The 23,586-nt window shown below is 31.8% G+C and overlaps 1 protein-coding gene across 3 annotated transcripts; it reads left to right on the top strand.

Annotated features, from left to right (window-relative positions):
• The first annotated feature begins 1,759 nt into the window (after nt 1-1,759).
• Nucleotides 1,760-17,997, top strand: LOC144968476 (BTB/POZ domain-containing protein 17-like). 3 transcript variants are annotated; one of them, XM_078906885.1, is made up of 10 exons: nt 1,955-2,067; nt 2,815-2,849; nt 5,143-5,248; nt 8,170-8,425; nt 9,083-9,184; nt 9,544-9,702; nt 10,078-10,261; nt 11,217-11,388; nt 12,701-12,903; nt 14,780-15,366. In XM_078906885.1, exons 3-10 carry the CDS (start codon nt 5,203-5,205, stop codon nt 15,218-15,220), a joined length of 1,563 nt encoding a protein of 520 aa, XP_078763011.1. In that variant the 5' UTR covers nt 1,955-2,067; nt 2,815-2,849; nt 5,143-5,202; the 3' UTR covers nt 15,221-15,366. The 3 variants fall into 3 exon arrangements, with proteins under 3 accessions (XP_078763012.1, XP_078763013.1, XP_078763011.1); XM_078906886.1 differs by lacking the exon at nt 2,815-2,849 and having other exon boundaries at nt 1,760-2,067; nt 14,780-17,997; XM_078906887.1 differs by lacking the exons at nt 2,815-2,849; nt 5,143-5,248 and having other exon boundaries at nt 1,931-2,067; nt 14,780-16,562.
• The last annotated feature ends 5,589 nt before the right edge of the window (nt 17,998-23,586 follow it).

Genomic DNA, 23,586 nt, shown 5'->3' with positions numbered 1-23,586 from the left:
GAGGGTGGGTGGGAGAGATTAGAGATAGAGAAGTATAGATAGATAGGGCTAGTAGAAAGGAAGAAATGGGACACTAGTCAAAAAATTCTTAATTTTCAACTTCAACACGTTGACACCATTCCTGGTGACTTGAGAAGTTTTATTGATTTACTTTTACTCACTTTCAATATTATTATTTTTAATCAGAACACAGTGAGACGTCAAAATGTATTGCCTTGTGCATTCCTTGTACGTAACAATATGACTCAGGGGAAAAACGAAACAAAAACAAAAAGTTAAGAGAACAACTTTATAGTTATAGGGTCTTGAATATGTTTGATGGAGTGTCAGAGAGAGAGAGAGAGAGAGAGAGAGAGAGAGAGAGAGAGAGAGAGAGAGAGAGAGAGAGAGGGTGGGGTGGGAGAGCTTAGAGATAGAGAGAAAGATAGATAGGGCTAGTAGAAAGGAAGAAATGGGATACCAATACCATTCAAAAACACAGGCGTGCTCGAGGTCGGTGATCGATGTGAAAAGTGACCAAATATAACCTTACTAAGGCAAACAATACTAAAACTTTGATCTCCTTGGGAAAATCGTCGGTTTTTATAATCACAAAAACCCTAACGGACTCGGAAACATTTAATATATTATATATATATATATATATATATATATATATATATATATATATATATATATATATATATATATATATATATGAGTGTGTTAAGGAAGATGACTCTACGTTCTTTTAAGGACTCAAAATGGCGCTCATTGAGGTCATTGAGGTCATTTTAGCGCTTGTAGAATGGAAGAAGTGGGATACCAGTAAAAAAAATCCTAGTTTTACAAGACATGATGATAGACAATGAACAATAGACTAGCCCTACAAGACAAAGGACAAGGGATGATTTTTAAAGAAAAGGATGTTTGAAGAAGACAAAGTCAATACTGCCCGGGTCGGGTGGGGGTGGGGCGGGGGGGGGGGGGGGGGGGGGGGGGTACAGGCGTGGTCGGGGCCAGTGATCGATGTGAAAAGTGACCAAATTGAACCTTACTTAGGCAAACAATATCAAAACTATGATCTCCTTGGAAAAATCATCGGTTTTGATAATCACAAAAATTCTAACGGACTCGGAAAAATTAAAAATAGATATAAATGTTAATTTAAAATTAATTATAGAAACATTATTGTCTGTGTAGTAATTTTGGTCAAATTGGTCAGGCCAATGGCTATCTGGCAGCCACTGTAAGAAACTCGGGCGCCGATTTCGAGCAATCAAGACTTTCAGAGAGTATATAAAACGCTGTAAATTATATTATTAAGCCGTCAAATTGTCATAAATTTTATGCCTGTCCATTTATGATGATGCCTAACCTACAATAGGCTAAGCATCAATGTCGCCAGTATTGACTAAGGTAAGTATCGACGATATTTGGTCCTTTTTAAATATTTTTATTTCCGGTGGACTGAATACACAGCTGTGTTTTCAGTCCACTGGTGGACTGAAAACACAGTTCCTATTAAACTATCATCGTACACATAGTAAGTGGCATAACACTAACACTAACAGTCTGAAATTATTCAATATTTATGCATTTGTAAATAAGCCACATAATTATCTAAACCTATAATATTTTCAAAATATTCGCTCAAATCAGTTGTTCACGTTATCTTGTTTTACTTTATATTAAGAATACTTTATTTGTCAACAGACTCACTTACAAATAAACATAGCTCTATTTTTAGCAATATTTACGGAAGCCGCTTACGCTCATCGTACCTACGCTTCCATTACCTCAGGCTCAGGTAAAAAATATGAAAATATAACCAAATCACAGACTTTCTTTTGTGAAAAACATTATAGAAAGTTTAGCAGAACACCACTGTATTTATTCATTTTAACGGCTTTGCCTGAAAAGCCAATGATATTTATGCTGAGTTACAGGTGGTATTTGTGGTGAAGGCCAAAGCCAAAGTTGAAAGTAACAGTTAACACAGTAACAAACAGTCACACTAAGTAACAACAACAACAAAGCAGCAAGCAAGTTCCAGTTCAAGTACCAGTGCAGTACCGGGCCAGGCAGGTAATTTTTTTTTTCTTTAGTTGTCCTTCACTTGCATGCGTTTCCACTTTTTGTTTTTGTTGTTGTTGCTTTTCGTCACTTCTCATTAATTTTGATCGGATTTGATTAAGTAATTCTTGTTATGCAATATTCAAAAATGATAATATCTAGGGCCTAGACTAGATCTTAGACGTCTAGATAGAAGAATGATAGTTAGAAGCTAATCCCTAGACTAGTCTAGATAGATAGCTAGTCAAGTTATCATGATATAAGATAATCATAGTCTTTTGTAATTCCCTCGATTCTCTCTTTCTATTTTTCGGGGGTTTGGTTTGTGTTTGTGCACGCGCGCACACGTGTGTGTTTGTCCATAATTTGAATAAATATCTAGTACTTGTTTATTGCGTTTTACCCCATCTAAGCAGGCACCAAGTGCTTTTTAGTCCATCTCATCTTGAAACAAGTATCTAGCAATATTTAGCATTGGGTGTGGTTGCTGATAAGTGATAATAATCGCAAACCTCTAGACCCTGTTTGTAACTTGGGTAGGGCACTGTCACACAAAGCTCCACTCTACCCAGGAGAGAATATGAAGTGGAAGTGTCAGCACCAAAAGAGCATTCATAAGCGACATGTACTGTATGAAAAAGAAAGAAGGCCATAATTTGACCTTCTGGAGAAATAAATAAAGCACTGGGTGGTGCTTTAAATTGCATATGTGAAAATTTATAACATAAATCTTTTTCTTTTTTTTCTAATTGACAAAAGATTGGAGAGGATGATTGTGGAGGTGATAAGTGCATGTAAGTTTCAAATCTTTAAAATAATAAGAGGTGGAAATTAAATTTTGTATCAATGCTTGGGTTTGACATTTAGGTTATATCAGTCTTTTCCTTGATTGGCCCTAAGAATAATATACATTCATGATGAATCCGGGGACTTAAAAAACAAAAAACAAAATGTAGCGATTAAAACAGTGTGGTTGACTGATTTTTTGGGATGTTTTTTTTCTTGTATTTTTCTTTCTTGCTTTACTTTGTCTGTCACCTTTCATACACACTTGTTCAATTAACACATCCAAACACACAAAACGACTCAAAAACAATAAGATTATATGTTTTTTTACCACAATCAAATTTTTGTTGAGACAAGTCAAATTTGAATAATGCAACAATACATTGGGTCAATTCCATAATAAAATTTAATTCTAGAATAATCATAATACAAGACTTTATTAAATTCTGAATTTATTTGTTTATAAGTCAAAAACATCTTTTAAATCACAGTGGAAATAATCTTATGCAGACAAAGATCCCTCATTTTTTTAGTCGATTTATTTCTTTTTTTTTTAGATCAACCTCTGTCAGATCTGCATTTTTTTTTTATTTCAATGGATTTTAATCTGAAATGAAACCATCGTTTTTGCTCTTGATTCTTCTTCTTCTTCTTCTTCTTCTTCTTCTTCTTCTTCTTCTTCTTCTTCTTCTTCTTCTTCTTCTTCTTCTTCTTCTTCTTCTTCTTCTTCTTCTTCTTCTTCTTCTTCTTCTTCTTCCATTATAATAATAATAATAATAATAATAATAATAATTATTATTATTATTATTATTATTATTATTATTATTATTATTATTATTATTATTATATTATTATTATTATTATTATTATTATTATTATTATTATTATTATTATTATTATGTGATCCACCATTATCATTTGGATCTTGCTTAAAATATCTTGTATTACTAATTAATCTGCCAAAACATTTAAACCAAACATATTTGATGAAATAGCTGAACTTAATTCTAGAATAATCATAATACAAGACTTTATTAAATTCTGAATTTATTTGTTTATAAGTCAAAAACATCTTTTAAATCACAGTGGAAATAATCTTATGCAGACAAAGATCCCTCATTTTTTTAGTCGATTTATTTCTTTTTTTTTTTAGATCAACCTCTGTCAGATCTGCATTTTTTTTTTTATTTCAATGGATTTTAATCTGAAATGAAACCATCGTTTTTGCTCTTGATTCTTCTTCTTCTTCTTCTTCTTCTTCTTCTTCTTCTTCTTCTTCTTCTTCTTCTTCTCTTCTTCTTCTTTCTTCTTCTTCTTCTTCTTCTTCTTCTTCTTCTTCTTCTTCTTCTCTCTTCTTCTTCCATTATAATAATAATAATAATAATAATAATAATAATAATAATAATAATAATATTATTATTATTATTATTATTATTATTATTATTATATTATTATTGTTATTATTATTATTATTATTATTATTATTATTTATTATTATTATTATTATTATTATTATTATTATTATTATTATTATTATTATGTGATCCACCATTATCATTTGGATCTTGCTTAAAATATCTTGTATTACTAATTAATCTGCCAAAACATTTAAACCAAACATATTTGATGAAATAGCTGAACAAAGAAGAGGCAGGGAAGGCCGCATGGATCAGGAAGATAATGACAAAATTTGGCCATATATGATATCGTCAGTGATAGATCTTTGCCTTATAGTCTGTGACAGAGATGAAAAGACTATAAACAATTCAAAGAAAGACTAAAAACATTGCTTTTCATTCTCTAATTGGGTAGTGCCTAAAGCCTGCTGTCTGTGAGGATTGGTGCATTATAAATGCTATCCATTATTATTATTATTATTATTATTATTATTATTATTATTATTATTATTATTATTATTATATATTATTATTATTATTATTATTATTATTATTATTATTATTATTATTATTACAGAGGGATGTTCAGGGGATCATTGTCAGGGGTAAAGATGTGATTAATTATAATGCAGGATTTGTAAAGTTTTAGCTGCACTAATATGTAAGCAGAATTTTCCATCTTGGCTAAAGACAGATTTGACATACACTTCAAATTTTATTTTACAGTTTTAGTGCAAATACAACATTGAATTTATATCTCATGGAAAAAAAGTAATCGTTAATGCTGACGTCACATTGTGAAAGTGCAAGCAAAATATGAACTGTAGCTTTCTTTTCTTTGTTTCCATTTGCCATTGCATGTTGTAGATTTGATATCTTAAGAATTTGACATATCTTTTTTCAGAGGAAGTTCCCCCTATAGTTGTGCTTTTCATGTTGATTGGTATTCTGTTCATTATTCTCAATGTGTCTTATCTATCAGTGTCAGCCATGCTCAAAGCATTTTATGGGTATGTGTTGTTAGAGAGCTTGTAGTTTATTATTGTTGTTGTTGTTATTATTATTATGATTATTATTATTATTATTATTATTAGTATTATTATTATTATGACAGTCCACTCCAGATAATCGCAACACCTTGGGATCAGCGAAAATGTTGCGATTATCCGAAGTTGAGTTTTCTATCCACTGTAGCAACATTTTCCCTCTAATTTTACACAACCTTGGACAGTGCATGGCCTCTTTAAAATGTGTGTGTTTTAAAAATTTGTGTTTGCTTTTTTTTTTTTTTTGGTGTCTTTTTTTTTTGTTGGTCTTTAATGGTTGTAAATTCCATCATTTTCCTTTTCGTTTGACATCACTCATTTCCCTAAGAAGACATCAAATATCGTCTGTTTTCTTGCTAAGGCAAGTTAATAGACGTGTTGCTCAGTAGTTTCCAATGATGGAAGCAAATATGTTAAAAGTCTTCTTGAATAAAGCGATGGAGATTTTTCACGAAGTCACAGATATCCGCAAAAACCCATACTGCAAATCCCCACCCTCCTTTGTCTCTAATAGAGTGGTGTATCATTAAACCCTGTCCAATCGCAATTCTTCAAGCTGCATATTTCACTCATGATTAAACTTAATCCTGAGAGTTTGTTTGATTGGTTTCTTGAATTTGCACTTTTTGAGGTCGAAAATTTGTTGCGATTAACCAGTGACTTTCTATAGGAAATGTTGCGATTAACCAAAAGTTGCGATTATCCAGAGTGGACCGTATTATTAATTAAATAAAAATAAAAAAGTATTATTATTATTATTATTATTATTATTATTATTATTATTATTATTATTATTATTATTATTATATCGATGTTGTTTCAAATATGCAAGTATCTATATTTCTTGTCACCCATGTATTGAATATTTTATCCCGAATTCATAAAGATTATGATGGTGCCAGATTTTACCCATTTTATATCTCTCCCTCATATATTTATATATCTTTTTTATTAAAAAAATTTTTTTTTGTTTGTTAACTTGTCATGATCTGTGAAAATAATTACTCCTTCATCAGTTGGTAAACAATGCGCACTTTAAAACAACTTTGTTAGAAAATTAAATGGCCACACAAAGACATCAAAGTCAAGAGATTGATATTAAATTAAGTCAAAGAAAGATACAAGTAAAGAGTCAACATATCAAATCTTTATACTTTTTTTTGCAAATTTATATATGCTCTATTTCTTGAATGACCTTTCTGTTGGTGTCAAATCAAGATATTGAGCAATACTGAGACTCATGAAATTGTACTCTCTTTGGCTACAGTCAAGAATATACCTTCAGTAATTTTTTAAAAGTATGGGCAAATAGTCATTATCTGACTGACAGTAGGTTTCTGTGAAAAAAAAGAAGATTAAGAAATAAATGTCTAGCTTTTTTATTATATTTTAAATTTGTGACATTGTTTAAGATTCTGTGCTTAGAATAAAATAATGCAAATTGTTTAAGTTAGTCAAGATAATGGTGTAAAAGAAATGATGCTGATTTTAATACAAGAAAGTATTTAAGAATAAGTTGTGTAAAAGAATGCATGGAAAAAAAATAATGATCAATATTCAGCTCTTAGTCTGTTTTTTGTTTATTCACTCGCTTATTCATTTCCATGTTGTTGGAGGATGTACATGCCCAAGTGAAATTCAACGTCAACCATACTGTGGCACTCCTCTGATCCAAGCTTTTTCAAAAGTTTATCCATCCCTTGTCTTGTCTATTCTTTGATGTTATCTATCCACATTTTCTCCTGTCAACCTTTTCTTTTTTTCCCCCCTGCCTTGCCTTGCACAATTTTACATAACTGTCATGGCAAACAATGTTTCCTTACCATCACAGTTTGCGTCTTTTTAGGAATGGCTTCCATCATCCTGCTTTGTCTTCTACCTCCTCTACTACATCTTTATTAGCTCTATTTATTCGGTATTTACAAATACTAGTTTGTTTTTTTTTTTAAAGCTAAATTTGGTCAAATTTGGATTTTAAGTTAAAATTTGGTTAAATCATTATTTTACATGGAATATTTACTGAAATGAATGTGAATCACACGACACAAAATGTATATTTAAAAAAAATGACATGAGTTTGTTGATAGCGATTTTTCCCATGGTATTTAAAATTTTGGTGTTGTTGCAGAATTCAGATTTTGTTGGGGGTTTTTTTGGTTTTTTATTTTGCTTTTAGCAGATTTATTGTAACTTTTATTTTCAAAAGCATAAAGTCTACGCTGTCAGGGTCACAGAACTACATGTATCCTATTAACTAATAATACTAAATGAGCTGATGATGATCATAAATTGCACATGGGATTCCCAACCTCAATCTAGTATCATGCTGTAGCGAACCAGATGCTGAGATTAGATTTTAATAACAAAAAATTCAGAATGTGCAGTTTAAGGACTGCATTCAGTCTTATTATTAAAAGTACATGACTTAAAAACTTAAATTTTTAAAATTATAGTAAATTGTGGTTGTGTGTCACCTTTTTACCATGCACCATGTTTTGAATTACCAAGCAGTCAGATCAATTATGATTCATGGATACGATTAAAATCTGGTAACTGCGGAGTTATGGCACCAAAATCCTTTTAAATTGAGCCAACTCTTACAGATTTGTCAAAACTAAAAAATTACCTTAGATCTAAGATCATTTTTTTTTGATAAATCTGTAAGAGTGACAATACCCCCAAACAAACATAGATCTGTTTCTCTCAAATCCACAACTTCTCAAAGCAAAGAATCAACATCGCAAACTTCGCAACGATATATTTGAGAAAATAAGTATCTCCCCCCCCAAAAAAAAAATAGCATGGATTTATTTATTTTCACTTTTATATGTTTTAAAAAAATTTTATGTAGCTAATGTTTGCACATTTTTACTTCTGCCTTACAGGAAACATGTCTGCCACAGCTGCACATTCTAATTCTAACGCAGCAGACATGGAGGATCCACCTAAAAAAATCCATAAAAGCGACCCATCCTCTAGTTCAGACGAGGAGACAGAAGTGATCAATGATGCTGCAGCTTTTGTGGAACGCTTTTCTGTCTTGTTCAACTGTTCTTACTTTAGTGATGTCAAACTACGGGTTGGGGACCAAATGTATTTTGGACACAGATTTATTCTTGCATCAGCGAGCAAAGTCTTTGAGTGAGTTCTTAGCCTCCTGTTCTTTTTCAATCTGGATGTCTTCGATTTCTTTTCATATTGCTCATTTTATAGGTCACGGATCAGAATTTTAAAAAATGAGTCCTTAAGCATTACATTATGACATGCACACTACAGTTGTTTAATCATGTAACTTGAAAGGTCTCCTTTAATATTTGCTTTTCTTTTCTTTCCTTGTGACTTTTTATCATCATTAATCTGGAGTAACATGACCCAGGTTAGGATAATTTTCTTCAAGGGATGGTCAAATGTGATTTTTTTTTTTACATATAAATTACCATTTTGATCAGAGTCCTTTTCAGACATCTGACTCTGTTTGGTCTTAGGAATTTGTTGGGATCCACGTCTGAACTGTACCACTTTTTGAAAAAAATGGTGCCTGGTGCCTTTGACCCAAGAGTGTTGCGGGCATCAATGAATTCTAAATTTAGCCAAATATCTAGATTATTGTGGACCGTTTTCTTTTTCTTAGGCACTGATGTGATGACCTGAAAGTGTTGAGACATGAACAATTCTGATTTGTGGTTTATTACTGTCCTTTATGCTATACTTCACTCTGCTTAATTAAGTTCCATCACCCGTGATTGACATACTTAACAGTGTGTTTTATTTTTGTTGTTTCTCTTTCTTTATTTTAAGGGCCATGTTTGGTGATGCATCCGCTTGGGAGGAAAGTCGTCAGCAAGAAATCCGTCTTGTGGAGGAAGAGGCTTGTCAAGCTGTTTTCTACGACTTTCTCAGGTTTTTGAAAATGAAAAAAAAAATTGGGCGATCATGGCCATCGATTTTCAACCCATCATCTTTTCTTTTTCTCAATTCAGAAACCTGATACTTTAAAAAGTATTTTCATATATAGGGATTTAGCCATTTAAAAAAAAAAAAATCTTACAAATTGAAATCTACTTAATCTGAGACATTTAATAAAGAAAATTTATCTAAAAAGTCAAGCACTAAAAGTTTTAAAGAATAGGAATGCGAATCTTTGGTTTTCATGAACATGATCTAATACTCTTTGCTTCTGCGACTTTTACATGAGGTCTTTAGACCATTAGTTAATGTTCAACTATTATTTATTAGTGAAAGTAATTTTTTTCCCCCAGATATTTCTACTCTGCAAGCATTGACATGTGCACAGAGAAGGCCTTGCCCCTATTGTTGTTGGCAGACAAGTACAATGTGCTTTCTTTAAGGAAATCTTGTGTTGACTACATGATGAAACATATAGAGGAACGGCCGGACAAAAACAAGACATTAACTTGGTATGGTAATGATTTTAAATAATTTGATATGTATAAAAGTGAGAAAATAAAATAAGTCATATTTGTATTAACTGAATTTTTGCTGTTGTAAGAAATGATCATCACTCTAATGTTGCAAATCAGAGATTCATTAGGCAAAACTCTGTGAAAATATACATTTTATAGTATCCATATTTTTTTTCCACTGATAGGTGCTTTTTAGTACTCAACAAGGACAATAATAATGTCGCACATTACACATAGCAGTGCACACAACAAGCAGAATGATATACCGTGTTATTGTAGTCGAGAATAAACTATAAAAATATTTCTTGGCATAAGCCCTTGACAATCCACCCTAAATTGGGATTTCAAAGAGATTAATTTTCTCCCCAGGTACCATTATTCCAAGCTAACGGGACCAGAGAAGTTCAGAGACACTTGTAAAAATTTTATTGTGTCGAATTTTAATGTTATTCTTGATGCTCCTGATTGGGTAGAGATGGAGAGAGAAGAGCTGGCTGACTTCATCGGCATGTCTGAATTGTGTGTTGAGTCAGAAAAGAAGCTTTGGGAAAAGGTTTGATGTTACCATTTTCATTTTTAATATCATTTCTGTTTTTAGCGTTTATTTGAAGTCTTCTTTGAATAGGACTAGTTCACTTATACATATTTGATCAGTGTATTTAAAAAAAAAAAAAAACAAACCTTTGCCAAACTCAGACTATTACCTTCAGAATTCCCTATTTTTATAAAGAAATAATTTGTCCTGCTGCACAACATCAATTCTAAACTATATAAATAAAGTGACAATTCATAGGACCAAGGGCGGAAATCATGAACTTTTATTGTTTGGTACAGATTTATTTTCTTGAAATTGGGAGTTTCACCCAAAAATATGTAATTGTTTTATTTGTTGTCTGTATTCAGGTCTGCATTTAGTTTGATAATGGCATTATACCCTGGCTAGTTGTGAAGATTATTTCAAGAATTTTAATTCCATTTTCTTATTTTATGACTCACATTTTCTGTAAAGATTTGCACATTGTAAATCCTAGCTTGATATTCTGCAAGACTGCTTGGTGACATGCGGCTTTGTGATCTAACTGTATGGTTCATGCCTTCAGACCTATAGGTTCCTGGTTTGAGTCCTGCCCTGGGTGATGCAAAGTTGAGTCCCTGGAAAAGGCTCCTTACTGACATTCATCACATTTCTTATTAGTAAAATAATTACCCGGCCAATAATGGCATATTCTCTGCCCCCCCCCCCTCCCCCATATAGAACAATGTCTTGTCTTACATTTTAAGTGTTGCTGTTGGCTTTGGACCCATTGTAAAAGTCTTTGATTCAGATTTAGTGGGAATTATGCTGAATAAAAGCTCAATTTAAAAGAAAATTACTGGTCTCTGAATCAAGTTATGTGCTTATGTTCAGTCTGTGATGGAAAATTCATAAAATCAACCACATTGTTATACTCCAGCATTAATCTAACTTTTTTCACACACTCAGTGTTATATATAATGCATTTTGGCAGGTGGAGCAGTGGATGATGTCTGAAAATAATCTAGAATTCCAGAGAGAGAATGTGTTGATACTTCTACCCTTGTTACGATTCTGTAAGATGACGCCGACAGAATTACTCGACATCGAGTCATCTCCCCTGATGGAATTGCATGCAAATATCTTGAAGGACAAACTGGGAGCTGGTCAGTAATATTTTAATGTATTTTGTTCTTGTTTTTTTTATCTTTTGGGGGTAAAAAGAATATATCAAATTTCCTTTTTTACATTTCTGATAATCCAAATTGTTTTGGGCTCATTGTTGTAATGGAAATACCCTCAATTCAATGCAAATTGTTGTCCAATGCAACATTTAAATCAAACCCATAATTGCGTTCAGGTGTCAGACTTGAAAACATGTGCACTTTTGCATATACCAATCACCAGTCTTATATTACTTTATGTTATTTCAGTGTCAGATATTATATGAAGAAAAAAAACAAAAAACTACTGAAACAAATCTTTAAATCCAATTAAATGCTTTTAGTTGTTACCAAGGAGAAACGTTTTCCATTTATCGAATTTCCTGGGTAGATTTACACTCTAAAGGTCAGTGTTAATGTAAATCCAACAAATTTATTTGATTGCCTGTTCATGTGAACATAAAAAAGACATGAATGTATGGTGCAGTGTCAAACAAAATGTGATGAGCTATGGAACGATACATTTGTCAGTAAAGTTTTTAAGTGAAAAATTGTTTAGCTTAGCTACTTTCCCCAAGTTGTCTTCTATCAATTATTCTCAGAATAATGGAAACATGAGTTATTTGGTTATCCATTTTCAACTTGTCTTCATGGTTACACTTACTTAAAAGTGGAAAAATAAGGAACAAAATTGTGGTGTAAAAAGACTGGTTCCAATCTCATTGGAAATGTAAAATCACTCTTCCGGCTGGCTGCAGTGTGATGGCATTTTATTTTCTAGTCTAAATATATGTTGGTCGTCAATAAAGATAATCTATCCTCGTTCTTTTACATCCTGTAATCCTAAGAATCTGCCTATACATCCTGCAACTAAGATAGTGATGCCACTCTATGATTCAATTTATAACCCATTCTTTAATTGTACATACACACTTCAAGTTTGGAATCAGAAGAGTGGAAGGTGTGACACCACGACTTCTCTGCCCTATTGTAAAGATCTATATTTTCTTAAGTCAATTAACTTTTAGATTAGGAGATACATTTTTATTTCTTTACTTATTTCTATTTGATATGAGTGATGAGTTCCTGAATTACATCCTGGTTTCTGCTGCTGAAGACGTGTTGTAACAATTCTTTGATAGCTCTTGGTTGGAGTACAATTCTATTTGAAAGTATTGTATTCAAGATTTCAATTAGACCAGATTCAGTCACTATCAAATTATACTGAATGAAACTGAATTTTTTGCACATTAGTGAGGTCTGCAACAATCTTCATTCTTTTTTTTTGTTTTTATTTATTTATTTGTAATTTCAGCTTACAGGTTCCATTCTTTATCCAGCAATGGCATATTCTTGGAATCTGAACAGGTTCCATATCGAAATTACACTGCTCCTCTTTACGGAATGCGATTCCAATTTGAGCTTAAGAATTATGTCAACATCCCTAAAATTGAGAGCAGGGTTTGCCTCTCGTGTCAAGTACCCTACCTGCCCTGCCCAGAGGCCAATGGAAACAAGGTATGATTTTGTTTCTACGTGATAATATTTAATCTCTTGTCACCAACATTACTCTTAACTTTTCATTTAGCTTTTTATTTAAATCTGTTCTTATATACATTTTGGGGGTCCCGATAGTTCAGTTAATAGAGCACTCGCTTCACACACAAACGGATAGAGATTGATCCTGAGTGAAGACGAAATTTTTTTCTGACCCCCTTTCCACCTAGCAGTGATTGGGCAGTTGGTTCTAGTAGATCTTGCAGAAAGTACTCTGCAGTAGATTAGCATCCTATCCAAAGGGTAGCAGGCGATTGTAGTTGTCCGTTTCATGCTATAGAAACTGGTATAAAATTCGGCTATATGGGCCAATTGGCTCCGAAGGACTACTTATATGCTTTTTACTTTATTTCTTTTTTCATATCCATTTTATACTGAATTCATCACATGTTAATTTGGATGACTAAACGTTTCCAGGTTATTCTTAAAACAGTTACTTGTGATGTTGTGGTAGCACAGATTGTATTCCAGAATAATCATTGACTTCAAGTCTCTTCCAGTGGGTGGGGTTTTTGACCTGCAATGGTGGGCAGGAGGTCACGCTGTGTCTTCATCCCCTATATCTGTTTTCTGGGTTGCATTTTGTCTTTGTCTTGGATTGGGATTACATGGATTGTACTAGCCCTGGCCAGAGTCCTTGACTGAGAGGAAAACAGTCAAATGTATAGTTATAGTTTTGGGAGATGATATATTTTTATCCTTGTAAATCATCTCTGTTATGTACTGTTGCATTTTTTCTGTTTTAGATATATAGTGGTTTGTAAACATTTGAATGTATTCTTCTTAAGTGGGGACCTGTGGTTGTGTATGGATGAGACTTTTGGGTGATCTCAGACTAAGTACACTGATAGTGTGCTCTTGGAATCTACATCTGTTCCCTATTTGAATCCTTCCCGTTTGTCTTACTTTTTCTTGCATGCATGCTTTTAATTGTAAAACTGTAACTTTTTTTACTAACCCATTTTCTTCCTTTTTACTGATGCTGAAATGACCTATATCTGTCGCAAGTGCTGTAAAACCCTTAAAAACAAACCAAATAAGTCTCTTCCATATCTCTTTGAATCCTTTTGATTCATTAAAAATTTGTAAAATAGATGTAAGCAAGGAATCAAGTCAGGTCAGATTAAAACGGAGTCTTTTAATCTTTTATAGATCATGTTAAGACGACGATGAAGGCATGAGAGTATGTCTTCAAGCTGATTTTTATTTTTTTAAATTAAAACTATTATTAAATTTTTTTTTTTTTTTTTTTTTTTTTTGGTAGTGGCACAGAAAATAGTTGACAGATGAAGAAGCATACTATTTTGAGAAAAATCCATAAGCATTAAATCATCAAAACTATCCGGTAGTCTTTCTGGTGTAATGGTAGCATGTCTGACTAGTAATCAGGTGGTTGGGTTTAATCTCCATTTTTTTTTCATGAATTTTTTGCTCTGCTTTGTCTGACCTAGAGTCTTAAAAACCTTTTCAGATTTTTATCTTCCATCAGCATCTAATCCCAAAACATATTATATTGATTGTTTGAAATGTCTTATAAATAAATCTCAGACCAGACTAAAGAGTTTTTGGCAAGATGGCGGTAATTTTAATCTATTGCTTTTTTAGATGTTTTCCCACCAAAATAAGGAATAAAAATATGTATTTGGTCATTCACAGCTGACAAAAATGAGAAAAAAAAAGGTAAAAGAGAGATTTAAACCACTTTTATTTTTTACTTACTTTTTAAAAAATTGTATTATTTTTTAATTAGAAGACGAAATATTGAAATATGAAAAAGTTTCACATGATTACAAAAGTAACATTTTATTTCAGAGCTCAGTTTCTTTTCTTTCCTCAGGATGTTCCATCAGCACTATTCCAGATGAACTTCTACCCAAAAGGTCATTTCTCTACTATTTCTTTATACGGGAATTTCATGGGTCGCCAAAATGACAACACGACTTTGAAAATTACAAGACAGACCACAGCTCACTTTGGCTCATCTTATCATTTTGGAAGTGGGCAGAGAGAGACGAGTAAGGAATACCCGCCAATGTACGTAGAGGCAACACTTCAGCTTTACAGCAAGAAGAAGGAGATGCGATTTGTTGGACTGACCGTGACCAAGACGCATGTTTTCACATCAAAGACTCCAGAGTTGGTGGTAGACAATGTGGTGGATTTAGCACGATTAAAAAGTCAAGATTCACCTTTTATTGTTGAGGGATGTTTGCTAGGGGCTGTGTACATTAAGATTCAGCAGGTCGGAAATCATCTCAGTAACCAGCTCAAAGATTAAGTTCTTTTTTTTGGAGTTGCTTGCATTTTCGTTTTTGCTTCGGTGCATTTCAAGTCATACTGCAGTTTTTGCTCAACAAGATGTAGAGCTTAGGCTCAAGGTTGTTGATTAGCTTTTAAAAAAGGCAAATTATCATTTGCTGGCATTTTAAGTACATATGCTTCGTTTTGATGTGCATATATGAATGAAATTCTAAGGTTTTAACATACCTTTGAGCTTAGCAACTAAAAGTGAACTGCCATATGATAAAAGCATTTAATAAAAAGATTAAGAATTAGCCTACAGTAAATTTACCATTTGTAAAAAGCGCCATGGCAATTATTGACACTATTGTTATTGGTAAATTGTTGATTGAATTGGTCTTCATATCTCTCCAAAGTAAAAGTGAAATGTTGTAAGCCATATAGTTTTGTCTTGCAAGGAGAACACAATTTATTTGAAATGTATATAAATCACTCATTACCGTGTTAATGATAATGATTCCATTCTGATTCAGACTATCATTGGTGCAATAGACTTTGTGAATTTTATTTAATTTCAGATTAGAATCAATGAATATCTAAAACAATTAAGGTTTTTACCATTACTTATAGTCATTCATTCAATATACTGAAAATGCGAATAATGAAATATATATATATATAATAATTTGTTTGACAAATTATTATCATTTTTACTTGGTCAGTTTTAATTTTAATTGCATAAAAAATTAAAATATTCTTTTTAACAGCTGATAAACTTGAATTCAACTTAATGACCACCAAAGCCTTAAGATCATATCATTCAGTATTGATTCTTATGAAAATCTTGTGGTGTTTAAATCTACTCATTGAAACGGGTAATAATATTACAGTACAGTGGTCTTTGCCTCAGATCCTAGGGCCGCCTAAGAGACTTGTTATTTAGGCCAGAGGTAACTTAATATTTAACAGATCCAAAAAGGCTCCACCTGGTGTTATTATGGAAATATTTTAGGCACTGTTTAAGTTCTAGATAGTAACCTAACAGAGAAAAATAATATAATTGATGCTAAGAACAAGGTCTTTATTAATTAGTTATTATTTTACTGATGGTAAAAATATGTTAAAAGGGCAAAGATTGCAAATTAATGAGGACAGAAGAAGATGAGAGGCTTTGAAAATTTTAAAGAAACCATCAATTGGAGATTGAATAGTTTACCATTAAGAAAATACTTTTTTTTTTTTTTAATTCATGAACAAAAAGAAAAGAGGGACATTTTCAAGCTCCTTTGCTCCAGATAAGATCCTGCTTGCTTTTTTTATTTTATTATTTTAAAAAATGCTTTATGTTTTTGGTTTTATTTGTGTTTTTTGTTCCCAACGACCGGGATCTTAGGCAGATACTACCATAATGACAAACTTGAGATTAAAGTTAAATGGATTTTTAACCATTTTAAATCAACATCACATTATCATTGGGTTGGGTTTTTTAAAAATTATTGCCTCAAACCTGACATTTATTTTTATAATTTTATATTGGACCAAAAGGTGGCAAGGATTGAAGAGAGTTACATCGATCCCAAAAAAACAATTTTTTTTATGTGTGAATTTTATGTACATGATATTACAACTTTTTAATGTTTTACATTTACAATTATTTCCATTCTGTCTTCAACTCAGGTGACGTTGAAGATAAAATTGCATTATTGATATTAATCATTAATTCCATAATTTTGAAAGATTTCATTTTGTTTCATTTGAAGACATTATTTTCATTCAGCACTACATATCACTGTAATGAGGCAAAGTTCTCTTTAAATGATTATTTGAAGGTTGTTAACCAGTTAACTGCGTACTCTGGAAAAAAGCGTGCTTTTAAAAAACGGGCTAGAAAACTCGTCCTTCAAATGTTGATTGATTTAAATTACCCTCATCTTGGCTAAAACTCTCAAACTTGGGACTTCACGAAGTTCAGATTTGAATGTTTTGGTCAAGATGAGTGTCGTATAAATCAATCAATATTTGAAGGACAAGTTTACTGGCCAAATTTTTAGATACATGTTTTTCCAGAGTACGGCAGTTAATTTGGTTAATCATTTGTTTAATGACTTGTACATTTTGCTGATTTACTCAGTCACTCAGATTTACTTTTTTTTCAGCTCTTTGTTTAAGACTGTATAAGACACTAATTATAATACTTTACCCTCAACTGTCTTCATACTTCTTTGTATTGAAGGATTGTGGAAAACAATTTACCATTGAAATCCACAGTTTTAACACTGAGGTCTTGATTTATATTTCATTATTTTGTTCAAATACTTTTTTTCTCTGTTACATGTCTTTCTTTTGACTTTTAATACTGACTTTCATATAATTTATTTTATTATTAATTTATTTGTTCAGATTTCACTTGCATTCTAATTCTTTGCAGAGCACAGCTGAACCTTGAATATGTCATGAACATAGCAAGCAATTCTTAATTTAATTATAATAAGATCATAAATGAGAGTTAAACCCAAAAGGACGCAGTGTGGAAACAAATTGAGGTGTAATTGATGTGCAAAACGGAATATTGAAAAGGTTTGTCTTCAAAAATTACCACATCAATCTATAGTTTATTTAGGGAACATCAATGCCACATAAAGCAAATTTACAAATATCAATATTCAATCGAATGTCCATGATTACTATTATATTACTCCCATCTATTTTCTGTTATGTATAAGGTGATGAAAGTAGATTGCACAGACTACAGCAGCTATTAAAATTATTTTTTCCTAAATTTACAACAACAAAATCGGTTCATAACCCAAAAAATGCTTGTAACATGTTACCCATATCTGCATTGCTAAATGTTTATGCATTATTTGCTTTATTCTTACACAACATTCAGAAAAAGGGTAGATTATTCAGTCAGTTCCACTATTGTGATTATTGCTTGTTGTAAGTGATAAGCAATGATTGAATTTTTATTAGAAATAGATGTTCCGTTTCATTAATTCAATATTATACTTTTTGCAGTGGTCTGGTATAAAATAAGAAGATAAGCAACACATACACACATTTTTACCAAAAAATGACAAACCCACCCCGAAAGCAACATAGCTGTTGCTGATATCTTGGTGAAAACAGATATGTCCTCAGGTTAGCTTTATATGGCATTCCACCTATAAAGGGATAAACTGTTGTTCTGCACTACATTTCTGTCTTCCTTTTGGCTGGAAGCATTTCCTGTCAGATTCAATTATTATTTTTTAAAGTATATCTTTTATCCTGTTCCCTGTCTTTCATGCCTGTTGATCAGAAAATAAAATCTCTATAAAAATCTTATTTCAGAGCGCCAATACTTTGATGACTATAATTGTAAATTTTGACCAAAGCTTTATAAATGTATACAATGTCAATCTTTCCATTCAATTTGAGCATTTCAACTTTATTTCTTCATGTCATTTAAATTCACATCCATGTAACTAATAGCTTATGAATTTACTAGTCATAATTTACCATGGACTCCATGTAAAATGGAACTTTTGCTACTTAAAGCTCAAAGAAGTAGAAGAGATGCTTAAATTTGATTCACAAAACAAATGACGTCGCCTTTTGGGGTTCTCCCTTTGTCAACAAAATGAAAATGAATAAGACAGCAAAGGGTAAATACGAAATGTCAACATCATTTGTCTTTGTCAATTTAATAGAAGTAGCTTTTCTACTTTTTCATCGTTTTACTTTTTTCCCATTGAGTTTGTCTCAGTTTGATTTTAACTTAATCATTTGTTTTTTTGTAATTAATAAAATTTTTGATTTTTCTAAATCCAATCTCTTGACAATGTGGTGTATGGGCTGTTATATTAAAGTGATATTAGATAAATTGTCAGGTTTTTGCTTGTCAAATTGTTGTCTTATCTTTGGTCCTCTCTGTTTATGGTTAACCAGTTAACTGCTGTATTGTGGAAAAACACATATTTAAAAATTTGACCAGAAAACTCCTTCAAATATTGATCGATTTAAATGACCCTCATCTTGGCAAAAACTCTAAAACTTGGGACCTTGCGAGGGTCATTTAAATTGGTCAGTATTTAAAGGATGAGTTTCCTTGTCAAATTTTTTATTATATGTGTCTTTCTAGAGTACAGCAGTAAACTGGTTAAAGGTTGTTGATAATGTAGTTGACTTGCCATCTATACAGATTTAACCAGTACTCGTATTTGCAGATCTTATACTTTTTTTTTTTAGATGCAAGTCATATTTTATCATAATTCAGATTTTTTAAACTCCCTAGTTTAGATTTTATACCACTAAAAGTTACCGGAAATTGTGTAAAAAATTTGTTATTTTACTCAGATTGATATATGTAATAGAGTTAATTTTTGAATCTAAAGCATTTTAAAGTGACGAATGGATGTATGTCATATGTTATAGTTTTACACATTATCTTTACTTGAAATTTAGATTTTATTTGAGAACAAAAAGCAGATTTTGTATTTGATCCTGTGGCATATTTGAACACATTGGGTTGTCAATTTTCTTTCTTTTATCACTGAGTACAATCTATATGTGTGTACCTCAAACATGCTCTATCTCAATGGAATTTAATCTGATGATGATAGATTAACAATTTACAGATTGTAATAGGTTATGTTCATTGATCTCATAATATCGTGAGCTTACCATTATATTTTAAATTGTTTTATTGTGTTGTGCTTTGGCTTAAAAACAAAATATTTCGTGTTTTAATCTTAGAACATTCTGATATAATTAGTATATATGGGATGAACATAGAAAATGGCATGAACCTCTTTGCAGCATTCTTGTGACTTGTAACTGTGAATATTTATATTAATTAAATTTAAAAACAAGAAAAGGAATGATAATGTCATACAAATTATGATCTCGAGCTGCCATGCCTTTCTTGTTAACAAATAAGCTAGTCAAAAAATACTTCATATGTTATATTTAAGTATTAATTGTTTAAAAAGGGAGTAGGTTTCGATTTCTGTTATAATCTGTATATTTAAACTAATTCTCTCCAGCAATCCTATTTATTTCTGTATTATGGAAATTTTATGGACAAAACTTGTTGTAGAGGAAGTATGACATTAGCTACATTGCTTTACCTCAAATTACCTCAAAGACAGATGCCATGTGACATTTGGTGAATCATTTTAAAATAATGTGGCATTTTGCGTTCTAAACTTTGGACGTTTAATTAATAATATAATTAAGATTTTATAAGATTTCAGGACACACATTATTGCTAGGGACTCAAAGAAGTAAATCTGTATGGAAAAAGCAGAGCGTCATAATACACAATGTGTAATACTAAAGGATTTGGCAGACGTATTTGACTCAAAAGAGTTTGCGGACTTTAATTCAATGTTAGATGAATGACTGATATTTTGCCAATTTAACTGAACCATTTTTTTTTTAATGGTGCACCATTAGTGCAGCAAATTTCACATTTCATAAATTGTAGTGCTGCCAATGTCCTTTTCCTTCTCCAGATGCTGAAGTAATGAAGACTTCATTTTTAATCTGCACATAATTGACCAATAGAATATTGATAGGTATCCTTGTCCTACGATGTCAGATTAATAGCAAATAAATAAATTGTCATTCAAATTTTATATTTTAAAAATAATGCTTTACTGATTTGGTAATGAAATATGATTTCTGTTTGGAAATGTTTTAATGTTACGTTTTAATCTGATTTCAAAGCTTGTGAATTGATTGACAGCTCGACCAATTTGGCCTGTGAAATGCAGTTTATTTTTCTGAACAAATTGTATGCCTGATATGTGACCAATCACGTCAATCTGGTCTTATGTTTGATTGAACTTGATGAAGACAAAACTGAGTTTAAAGTCAAAATGATCAGAATGATGAAATTTGATCTTTTTAAAACTGTTTTCTTAGTTGCTCTCTAACTTTGTCTTGGAATGGGATTACTTGGTTTTGTTTTGACCCTTGCCGGAGTCCTTGGTTGAGAGGGAAACAGTCAAATGTATAGTGTTAATTTTGCGAGATGATTTTTTCTTTTCTTTATAAATCATCTCTCTGATATGTAATGATAGTTATGTTTTTTGTTTTAAACATATTTTGTAAACATTTGAGTGTATTCCTCTCAGCGGAATCATGTGTTGTGCTTCTAGGTTATCTTAAAACTAATTACATTGATGGTATGTTCTTGGAATCTACATCTTTTCCCTATTTAAACCATTTCCCCTTTGTCTTACTTTTTCTTGGGTTCTTTCATTGTAATTCTATAATTTTTTTTGACTTTCCCATTTTCTTCCTTTTTACTGACGCTGATATGACCTTAATGTATCGCAAGCACCTTGATATTAATACAAAATACAAAACTCACTCAACTCACATTTTATGATTAAAGCTTATTATGGAATCTTAATCATCAGGTATACCCCGACATAAAACCTTATTGAGGTGATTGGTCACAAATTATTATACGCCTGCCAGCTTTATATATATATTATGTCCTATATTTTTTATACAACAATCCATGAAGTGCTTTCAAATGTTATGATATTCATTTCTATTTATGGATACTATGTTTATTTCATACCCTCATTTTTTTTTTTTTTTTCTTGAACCGACTTTGTGAAAAAACAAAACAAAGCAAACTCTACCGACTCGCTTGTCTTTACAAATAAAGCATCAATCAGGTGTATTTTCTCGTAACAAAAATGGACGTTCTCATTTTTTTCTTTCATTTCATTTATTCTTTCTTTCCTAGCTTTTATGTTACCTTACATTTCAAGTCGTGTTGAAACGGGTAAAATTTGCTTACTTTTTTTTATGGAGGTTGATTTGATCTTTTCTTTCTGCCTTTATCTGTAGGCCCTTTTCGTGTGATTTCCTTAAAAGGAAATAATAAATAAATCGCAAACATAGTGCATTTCCAGGGATTTACTGTGTTTAATGCACTTCACAATGTTTCATTTATTCCACTTTGAACCAATTCCTTTGTCATACTTTTTCTTGGGTGCTTTAAGGGGCGGTTTGGGTCTAATTATTAGGAAAATCCTTCAAAAATTTGATTTTGAGATTTTGGTGGAAAATGATATTTTATTATCTTAGAAATAATAAAAGTGAAGTCCAAATTCTTAAAGTAGACTATAAAGGCACGAAATACACAGTCGAAAATGGTACAGGTAGTAAGAAATGTGTGAAAAACGGGAAGCCATTTTGCTTTTTTCTCAATATGTCATTTTTCTAAGGGTATGGGAAACTGTGTCAAACGTTTCTCAGAATCTATTCAATGAAATTGTCTGAAAATTTCCACAATTATCACAGAGATAATGTATTATGTCACCATAGAGAGATTTTTTTGATAAGATTTGTGATTTTTAAATTATAATCCTAAATCTGAATTTTTTACATCAATTTTGTCATAACATTTTGATTCTCAACTTTGTAATGATCTAATAAAAATTCCATAAAATCTCTCTATGGTGACACACTATGGTACAATGTTGACAAGAGGGAAGAATATGGAGGTTATTCCTTCATTAGTTTTTGTGGAACGTTTGCCACAAGATTGTTATATTTTTTTATGTCAGACCCCCAAATTAGGTCGCAAAATGGGTATCAACACGTAATTAAAATTTTTCACCATAAATGTTGTTTTCTAACCTATATTGATGATACAGAATGATTAAAACCGCCCAATATTGGTAATTAATTTTTTTTTAGAAAAGACCCAAACCGCCCCTTAATTGTAAACCTAGAAATTTTTTAACTATTCCATTTTCTTTTCTTTTTTTTTTTTTACTGGCCCTGATATGACCCAAATGTGTTGCAAGCGCCGTAAAACCCTTAAATACAAACAACAAACGAATACTCTATATTTGATATTGTACTTTGGTAACATTTCAGTTTACCTTTCATAGAGGGATCCTTTGCTTGTGCCTGGATGGTTAGGTAATGTCAACATTTGCACATTGATGGATTGCTCATGGACTCTTCTATTCCCTTTTTACCCCGTCCTGACCTACCATAGTGGGCAGGGAGGCACTTACTGTGTCTTCTATCCCCTATATCTGTTTTCCCCCAATGTGCTTTCTGTCTTTGTGAACACACTTGCAGAAGCAGCAGCAACAATACACATGAGGATCCTTTATCAAACTACCTTGTCAAAGATAAAGATGGGAAAGCTATTTTTGGAAAAGAGGCTCAATCTAAGCAATGGAGTGAACATTTCAATTGCCTTCTGAACAGACCACCGCCAGACAACCCGCTTGAAATTTTGCTTGCAAGAATGAGCTACCAATTAGCTGTGATCCACCATCGATAGCAGAGATTTGGGTGCTATCAACAAATGAAAAGGGGGAAAGCTGATGGACCAGACCAGATTTCACCGGACACTCTAAAAGTTGATGCTGAAATAAA

Source organism: Berghia stephanieae, chromosome 3, assembly GCF_034508935.2.
Source record: "Berghia stephanieae isolate SIO BIC M18660-M18661 chromosome 3, UCSD_Bste_1.3, whole genome shotgun sequence".
In the NCBI taxonomy this organism is placed as follows: domain Eukaryota; kingdom Metazoa; phylum Mollusca; class Gastropoda; order Nudibranchia; family Aeolidiidae; genus Berghia; species Berghia stephanieae.
The sequence above is the reverse complement of the archived record's forward strand: the minus strand, read 5'-3'. Positions and strand labels throughout refer to the sequence as shown.